The following is a 9,183-nucleotide window of genomic DNA, read 5'->3' as shown; positions in this document are numbered from 1 at the left end:
GCCGAGGCCCTCACTTCCCATCCAGCGTAGCACAGGTCCGTGGAATGACAGAGCCCAGCACCCCAGGGACCCTCGCCCTCTCACCCCAAGAGAATAGAATCAATGAGGCATGGAGAGGGAGCAAAGAGGATGTCCCCGCAGGCATGCGGCAGGCCTGGGGGCAGGCAGGGCCTGACTACCCCCGGGGCACGCCCTGGAACCCACAACCCCAGACGCAGTACCTGGCGCCGCGCTGGCTGAGCTGCCGGAAGCAATTACATCGTCCAGCATTAGATCTAAAAGAACGAAACACGACATCGGTCACTGGCTGGACCAGGCGGGCTGGGCAGGGCCCCCTCAGCAGCTTGCTCCCCCCTCAGCTCCGACCCTCACTGCCTATGAATGGGGTTCAATGACCATTGTGAGCACTGGTGGCCGGTCCTGAGTGTCCGGCCCCAAATTGGGGGCACAGGGCACTTGAGGAAGATGAGCAATTCAGCCAACTCGTCAGGGTCACAGGGACAGGGAATTAGAGGCACAGGGAGGGGCAGGCAGCCTGTCACTAAACAGATGTCCACTCCTACCCACGCCACAGCCTCAGCAGCACCTGAGACAGCTACAGACCCCAGAAGGGGAGCCAGCTGGTCAGGCAGGGCCACAAGTACCTCCTGCCAAAAGAATTCCATCTGCAGATGCCCTGCAGAGATGGCAGACTGCGAAGAGGGGAGGACGGATGGAGCAGGGGTAGGAGCACGGCTGCTGGGGGGAGTGCGCCTGCTCAGCTTCAGACGTCCACATGGAGAGCCCAGAGGGGACCCCTGCCCCAGGGCTGAGCAGGACGCCAGGGGCGCAGATATCAGGATGTGGGACATAGACGGCTGCATCACTCACTGCTGCCCAGAGGCCAGTATCCCCTTAACACCCACCTTGAGCAGCCCCCACCTCTCACAGGGCACATTGGCTCCGTCCCACCCTCACCCACTCCCACACTCTCTCCCCTCACTCCAGGTGCTCCTCACAGGCAGCAGGAGCTAGAGCCAGGGGCAGAGGGGTGGGAGAATACACCGCAGCCCCTAACCCATTTGGTAGTACTCACATTTCAACAAACCAAAGAGAAAACTCAGAGCACTGCACACATCTTATCGGCGTAAGGAAGACGGTTTGTGAAAAGGTGAAGAGAGGAAGGGAAACCCGGGGAACAAATAGAGACAGACACACAAAGGCTTAGAGAAACCCACACAAAGAGACACTTAGAGAAACGTGGGCAGTGACAGAAAGAGAGAGTCACGGAGTTTATCGAGAACCAGACAGGCAGGAGCCCTGAAGACAGGGAGACAGGTGCAAACACACCTGGAGACACCGAAAAACAAAGGGGCTCCTGCACCTGTCCCTTCTCTTGCATCCTTCCTGTAATCATGTGTCTTTTCGCTTAGTCTCAGCTCTTCCATGGCAGAAGAGCGTGGCGGGGAATAGGATGGGGGCCTCACCCAGCCAATGCCAAGAGATGTTGGATATCGCAGGTAAGGGGCCTGAAGGCTCTAAGGCCAGGAAGTCATGTACTTAGAGTTCCTGTGACCTCGGGCCTTCTCTGAGTCAAAGGAGGTGTTCATCGTTGTTGTTGTTGTTGTTGTTTTACAACTTGGCCAAAAACTGAGAGTCAGGAAGCCAGGGAGTTTTGCTAGAAAGGAAGGGAGAGTGGGTCTGGGGTCCTCTCATACTGCTGTCCATGTCCAGCCTCTGCTGAGGTCCTGCTTAGCAGCTACAGACGCTAGGCAGGCACAGGTTCAAGATGCTTGCTTGCCAACCCTGGGGCAGGCAAGCTGGCACCTGGGTCAATCCCTGGGTCTCTGGACACCTGCCCAGGACAATGGAGCAGGATTCTCATCCCATGAGGCTCCTCTGAGAGTTGAGCTGGGAGAGGCTGTGCATTACTCCCACCTGGAATCATCTGGAGAGTATGACGCCGAGATCCAGGAGCCCCGCAGGGTGGGGGGAGCCCCCCTCCCCTACGGGGCTGAACTGGTCTGCTTCATGCGGGCTCTAAAGGCTGACATGCTCTTAGGGGGAGGGAGGTGAGGAGGGGGGAGAGCATCTTCTCCCTGCCCCTCGCCCCAGCCCCTGGCCCCCTACAGTCGCAAGACCAAGGTCAAGCACGACTCAGAGAGATGTGGAAAGACTACCGACCAGCCATCTGCTTCTCCTTACTCCTTCTCTTTTTCTCCAGTCTTCGCAGACGCTTCTCCTCCCGCCGCCGGGCCTCCTCCTCCTCCTGGTGCTGCCGACACTTGTGGAAGTTCTCCACCACCACTCCCACAAACATGTTCAGAACAAAGAAGGCCACGATGAGCAGGAACGAGATGAAGTACAGCAGCATCCAGGGGTTGTGGTTCATGATGGGCTGGCAGGGAGCAGGAAGGACAGGGGGAGCCATCAGCCCGAGGGGGACTGCTTCCGGTGCTGCCCCATTGCCTGGCTTCTTTAAGACAGGGCCCACAAACTCAACGAGCTATAGTGACCCAGCCGGTGATGTAAATGAACCATGTGGGTTTGTTATTAGGCAGCAGGGAGGGTTGGGGATTGCGGCAAAGTGGAGAGTGGTTCTGTCTAAAAGGGCAGTGGCTTCCTTATTCCAGCTGACTCCTACTGTGAGGAACGCAAACCTAGGATCTCTGTCCCAGATCTTTGGATGTCTCCTGAGCAGGCCCAAATCTGGATTTTCATGTGAAATTCATCAATTTTTCAGTGTTCACCACTAATTTAAAAATTAAACATGTTGCGAGCCAATAAACCATGTCTGGATTTGGCCCTCGGGCTACCAGATGCAGCCTCTGCTGTGAGAGGTGATGCCTGTTTGATAGCATTTTGCCTACCTGCCTTGCTCCCTTTATGTCCAGTGCCTGCACCCATCATGCCTGGAGTTGGCCCATTCTGAGGGACCTGAGCTCAAAGATGGATCCAGCCCTACCTGCTGGTCCACACCCACGGCATCCAGCCCGTCATACATGATGTCTACCCAACCGTCCTTGGAGGCCAGCACGAACAGGGACATCAGGGCCTAGAGGAGGGGCGAAGAGGAAAGGACACCCTCTGAAATCTAGGATGTGTGCTTGAACCACCCACCACCTGCCCTCAAAGCACCCCCTGGCTACGGCTTGGGGGACCCTAGCCCTTCAGAGGTGAGGCTGGACTCCCACTCCAGGCCCCAGGAAAGCTCTCTGTCCTCAGGCTCCGTGGCCGGTATGAAGCCAGAGGAGCCCTGGGAAATGATCAGACCCTCTGATATCTAGAAACCAAGGGAGACACGAACAAAACTGATCACACAACTTCATTTTCTACATCTCTCCGTTTCTGTGAATGTGGAGTACGAAAAGAAATCGTCTTGACAGGACACCTCACCCTGTACCATGCTAAGCAAACATACATCATCTCATTGTACACCTACTAGGAGCCTCCAAGGAAGTACCATTATGACCCATTTACCAGGTGATGATACTGAGGCCCTGGCAAGTCAGTCGCCCTGCAGGCATCCCTAAGCACCAACTTCTGTCCCCTGCAGACTTCTGCCACCACTCCCACCCCCATCTCGGAGCCTGGGGCTCACCTGGCCAAGGTTGTCGAAGTTGTACTTGTGCCGGACCCACCGGTAACGGGCCTCGGCACAGTCGGATTTGTTGGTGATGTTCCTGGTGTCCTCGCCCTGGCACACGAAGAATTTCCCTTTGAAGAGCTGGACACACATGCACCAGGAGACAGAGAGAAGTGAGCTGTGACCCAGGAGGCCCAGAACTCCCCCGCCCTTCTCCCCCGCAGCAGCCCTGGGGCCTGAGAGCTCCGAGCACATCCCGAGTGAGGGTGGAGCACCCAGCCCTGCGATCAGTCAAATCAAGGAACCTCCCTCGAAGGCACCCCTTCCTCTGGGCTCCTTGAGAGCCCTAGAGAGGGGAGGAAAGGTCATGGGACGGGTGCCGAAAATGTATAGAAGGAGGGGAAAGGCCATTTGTTTTCTACAAAGGGGTAGGCCAGTGGCTTTCCAAGTGGGGTCTTTGGGACAGCATCATTATCATCTGGGAATATACTAGAAATGCACCCCAGATCCACTGAATCAGACACTCTGGAGAGGGGTCAAGTGATCTGGTTTAATGGTGGGCGCAGGCTAGATATGACCCCATTCTGTGGATGAGGAAAACAGACTTGGAGAAGTAAATTCACTCACTAAGGTCATATAACCAGTAGATGGCAGAAAGGGGGCTTGAACTCAGGTCTGAGACTAGAAAGCTCACCCTCACCCCAGAAGAGACAGACCAGGCTATGACTGTGGATGCGGAGGGGATTTGAGGGACAGGAGGACCAGGGGGCTTGGGCAGCTGCTCGGGACAGACCTAAGTCCACTGGAAGAACCCGGGACTGGGCTGAACGATGGTTCCCTCTACTCACCCAAGGAGGCCAGGAAGAAAGGGAAGGGAGCAGGCACTGGGCTTACGGGAGGCGCTGCACAGCCTTGGCAACGATACCCCAGCAGAGGCTTGGGGCTAGGGAATTCTAGGAAACCAGAACAGCCCTCACCCCGTCCCAGGACAGAGAGGACACCCCAGGAAGTCAAAGGAAGGGAGAGGGATGGGGGAGCCACCCAGGAGCTCCCCTGATGCCGGAGCAGCTAGCTGTCCACCCTGCAGCTGAAACATCTGGAGCCAGGGGCTCGGGAGGACCAGGGTGGAGGGGTTCCCAGAGGTGCCTCTGAATCCTGCAGGCAGCTCCTGCCCTTTTTCCTTCCACACCACGTTCCCTCCCTGGGCCAGTGGCCAAGTTTCCCCTGGAGCCCCACTTCCTGCCTCATCTGGGGTCTGCACCAGCCTGCCTGCCAGCACTCCGCTAAGCTGGCTCAGCTGTCTGGGCCCTGGATCCCCCAGCCTGGCCTGCAGCCCACCCCCTCAAGCAGGAAAGGCAGGGAGGGGATCCCGGAGCAGACTGTGGGCCGGTACCAGTGTCTGCACTCAGGAATACAGTGTGTGAGCAGGGCAGCACAACAGCCTGAAGCCATCACAGGTCAGAAGCCTCTCTGAGGCACTCGTCCCCTTATGGACCCTCTTCCAGGCTCCCAGTTTTCAGCAAAATTCCCAGGAGGCAAAGGGGCCTGAGGCCTAAAATCTAGAGGGAATTTCCCTATATATTTCTTTCTGAAATAAAGACAGCAGCAGTTCAGGCCTCAGCATCTGTGGGCCGAGAAGGCCACTCCTCAGGCTTTAGCCGATAGCTGACCCACAGGCCCCCACAAACCTGAACCCCCAGGATGCCAAAAATGATGAAGAAGGCACAGCAGATGACCACAATGTTGCCGATGGGCTTCAGCGAGGACATCAGCGTCTCCACCACCAGCTTCAGGCCCTGCGCCCGGCTGATCACCCTGGGGAAGGAGGGAGGTCATAAGGGTTTCCCAGTTCAGACACTGCCCTGTCCCTGCCCCCTCAGTCTTGGCTCTGGGGTTCCAGTCCTGGGCTCTGGCTGAAGGAAGAGGTTGGCTTTCCGGGCCGGCTATGCAGAGTAGTCCTCTTTTCCAGGGATTCCCACCTATAATCTCTCAAAACAGGAAGCAGACACCCACATCCCCACCCTCACATCCATTCCTGGGATGTATAAGGATTACCTGATAGGGCCGGGTGGGGATTCAACTTAAGGGACGTGTTCCCCAGGGATGCAGAGAGGCAGTGTGTTGTGAGGATGGGGAGACACAGATGTAGGGCGCATGCAAGAGCCAGGCAGGGAGGGGGAGGGGTGGGGGGATTGCCACTGCTAGGGCAATATCATCACCACCCACATCCCCGTCCAAGTTCTGACTCTGGGGTGGGGGCGGGGAGTGGCTGCCTCATTGGGGAGGGTTTCCTGAGCACAGACTCCTGCTAGATCTGGCGGGTGACCCCTGAGAGGGGTGTGAAGGTGAAGAAAGAAGGAAAAGGAGTCTGTTACCTTGTGGGGACAGTGGGGACAGCTGAGTATCACCCCCGAGGGCACCGCCCAAGAGAGAGCTCCGGCTGAAGGCTGTGAGGCCCTGCCTATGGACCCTTGTATTGTGCCCTGCACAAGGCCAGGGGCACAGTAGCCCTGAGGAGTGTGTCATGTGCGGAGTGTCACTGAGCGGGAGGTGCCCAAGGACAGAAATCCCTAGGCCCATAGTTTAAGCCGACTGATGACAGGATTCCTTGTGGGGGTCATAAGCAAGAATCAGGGGTAAGTAGGGCTCGTGCTCCATCGTGGGGAGCTGGTCGTTAGGGGTGTCCCTGAGGAGGACGCCTGCTTGGGCGCACCTGAGCGGGCGCAGGGTCCGCAGCAGCCGCAGCACCCTCAGCATGCCAAGGATCTTGGTGCCGCTGTCGGAGACCATGGACACCAGGATGTCGATGATGGAGATGAGCACCAGCAGCCCGTCCAGCACATTCCAGCTGCTTCGCAGGTACGCCTGCTCCCCAAAGCACCAGCCCAGCGCCACCACCTGGAGATGCCCACCACGTCACTGTCACCGCCACCTCCCTGTGGTTCCCAAACCTGCCCTCCACTGTGGCCCATCCTCTCCACCCCCACCAGGAATCAGACAGCCCCAAACCAGCACCAACTCCCCCATCACCTTCACAGTCATCTCTGCCAGAAAGACTGCAGTGAAGACGTAATTGGAGAGGGTCAGGAAGATGCGTTCCTGCAAGAGAGAGCAGGCAGGTGTTGCCCACCAGGGCCTCCTCCTCGGGCCAAGTCTGCTCTGCATACAGAAGCCAGGAACTGCTTCCAGCATTTGACTCAGGAAAATGACCCCTTCCCTCCCCAACAAGGTAGACGATCTCCTCTCCCCGCCACCGTCACACACACACGCACGCACGCACGCACGCACGCACGCACGCACACGCACGGCCAGTGCCAGGCCCCCTGTCTCACTTACACCCCTGCCCTGAACAGAACTTCCTCCCGCCCCTCCCCAGGGTGGCCTAGAGGGGGAGATGATCCCACCACAGTGCGCCACTTAAGTCCCCTACCTTAGGCCCTCTCCCGATTTCCTTCTTAAAACTGGGGCAGAATTTAACTTGATCTCTGACCCTTCCCCCCATTCTACTCTCCTCTCTGCTCCACAGACTCGTGTTCCTGCTGTGTGCCCCAGAAATGGAGCTGCAGGGCAAGCTGGGGACCTGAGTACAGGCTGCGCATCCCCAGGCACGGCATTTATGCTGGGCACAGTCTGGGGCAGGAAGGGAAAGAAGATGGCCCAGTCCCCTGATATCTGTGGGCTGATTCCGTTGCTGGTTGGCTAAGAGAGGGGTGTGGAGAGCTGGAGAGGCAGCAGGCAGAGCATGAGTGTCAGAGAGAGTGAGAAAGAGAAAAAAGAAAGAGAGAACCATGCATATGACAGCTAGAGATAAAGGAGCTGAGTGGAAATATGGGAGGAGAGACATGGTGACAGTGGCAGAGAGCTCTGCGGCAGGGCCCCGGGCAGGAGGCAAACAAAGAGGCCAGAGTGACCAGCTGCCCAGTGTGACCCCACACAGGCCCAGGGATCGGGGTCCCTAGTGCTACGCTCCTTCACACGACTCTTCCTGGGCACTCCATCTCTACCCTGGCCCGGCTGGAGCCCACCCTAATGGAAACCAGAAGCCCCAGCAGCACCGAAATCTGAACAATGGTGTGGAGGCAGCGAAGGAGGGGCAGGGGGCCACCTCCAAGCGAGTGGTGCGAGATGCCGTGACAGGCAACAGAGCCACCCCCCACCCACCCTTCTTGGACTAGAATCATTTTCAGAGGGAGAGGCTCCGATGCCAGGCTGGGGAGAGAGAGCTTCCAGAACAGCTGGGCCCACCCGAAGAGGTTAGGCCCCCGCAAGTATGTTCAGACGCTCAGGCCTCTAGTCACTCCTCTCTTTCAGAGAAAGACCGACAGGTTCACAGCCAAGAAGAAATGACCAACGTCCCCCCTAATATCCCTGAAAACCTACTTGTTTATGACCTGGCAGGACCAAGAGGAGCCAGGGCAGCTTCCCTCTCCCCCTCTGCATTGCCCATGGGGCAGGCTGGGTGAGATGTCTCCCCCTTCAGTGTGGGGGTCATGGATGAAACTGAGACCCTTTGCCGGGAGCAGGGGCAGCACGATGGCTCTGCCCAGCCAGGGCCAGTCTCGCTGTTCGCCTCATCCCAACACTCACCGACTCACACAGGGGCCTCACAAGTCTCTGGCTCACGAGAACACGCCGTCTGCAAATAGCCAGGGTGCGACGGAGCTCACTTTTCACCCAGGTAAGAAGCAGGGCCCACTCCCTCAGCTGGGCTGGTGTATCACAGAAGGGAGATGGAGGCAGGAGAGGGACATAGGAGGCATCCCGGGGTGCCAGTTGCAAGGGTGGGAGTCAGGGAGACCTAAGGGGGAGTTCTGGCTCCCTCCCTCTGTGTCTTTCTGGGCCTCCTCGCCCACCCTGCTTGCTAACCCGGGAGGGGCCTGGCACAGAGCAGGCACTCAACAGCCACTGTGGTTAGTCCCAGGGACTCACAGCACTGTGTGGGTCGATCTTGGGGCGTTCCATGGCGATGGTGATACAGTTGAGGAAGATGATGACAAGGACCACATGGTCGAACATCTTGTGCGTGATGATCCGGTGACACAGGAGGCGGAACCTGCTCCAGGACAGAGGCCAAGGCTGAGCAGGAGGCAGGCAGTGCAGCAGTGAGAGGCATCGCCTCACGGCCCCGACCTCTCCTGGGCCCTCCCAACCTGAGGCCCCTCTCTCACACACTCCCATGTCAGGGGACACTCTAGCATCAGCATCAAGGGATAATTTCCCATGAGAAGGAGAGGCTGGAGGCCAGGTCAGGGCATCCCTGTTTACCTTGACTGAGGAGGGAAGATGTAGGCAGACCAAGAGTCTCGCTCACGACAGCAGGCAGGGAGCCGGGCCCGGATCCACGCTCTCATCCGTTCCCCTTTGCTCTGTCGAAGGGTCGCCAGAGTCGTGAACGGGGCAGGGCCACCAAGCTCTCCATCTCTCACTTTCTTAGCAGTTCTGTGGCCCTCACTCCTTGTCTATGCTCTTCCAGCTCTCTGCCTTGCTTCTCTTCCTGTATGTCCAACACCACCTCCCCATGCCCCTCTACGCCCCCTCTGGTCCCCTGAGCATAACTAATGTGCTTCATCTCCCCCTCCTCCCTTGCACCCTCTCCCCACTCCCCCAAGCTCTCCACT

General features: G+C 58.0%; 1 protein-coding gene across 13 annotated transcripts in view; it reads right to left on the bottom strand.

The window, feature by feature from the left end:
- CACNA1G (calcium voltage-gated channel subunit alpha1 G) overlaps positions 1-9,183 on the bottom strand; it is a 63,244-nt gene that overhangs the window by 16,793 nt on the left and 37,268 nt on the right. For 5 of the 13 annotated variants that reach the window (XM_025041684.1, XM_025041677.1, XM_015599315.2 and 2 more), the window contains exons 17-25: positions 8,831-8,931; positions 8,495-8,618; positions 6,596-6,664; positions 6,279-6,463; positions 5,254-5,380; positions 3,581-3,706; positions 2,945-3,034; positions 2,185-2,377; positions 222-275 (exon numbers count right to left, since the gene is read on the bottom strand). In XM_025041684.1, the coding sequence (XP_024897452.1) occupies positions 222-275; positions 2,185-2,377; positions 2,945-3,034; positions 3,581-3,706; positions 5,254-5,380; positions 6,279-6,463; positions 6,596-6,664; positions 8,495-8,618; positions 8,831-8,931 (1,069 nt within the window). Of the gene's footprint in view, positions 1-221; positions 276-2,163; positions 2,378-2,944; positions 3,035-3,580; positions 3,707-5,253; positions 5,381-6,278; positions 6,464-6,595; positions 6,665-8,494; positions 8,619-8,830; positions 8,932-9,183 lie in introns of all 13 variants that reach the window. The other 8 variants (XM_025041678.1, XM_025041676.1, XM_015599314.2 and 5 more) reach the window with 2 other exon arrangements.

This window comes from Pteropus alecto, unplaced genomic scaffold (genome assembly GCF_000325575.1).
Source record: "Pteropus alecto unplaced genomic scaffold, ASM32557v1 scaffold98, whole genome shotgun sequence".
NCBI lineage: Eukaryota > Metazoa > Chordata > Mammalia > Chiroptera > Pteropodidae > Pteropus > Pteropus alecto.
This window is presented reverse-complemented; position numbering and strand designations above follow the sequence as displayed.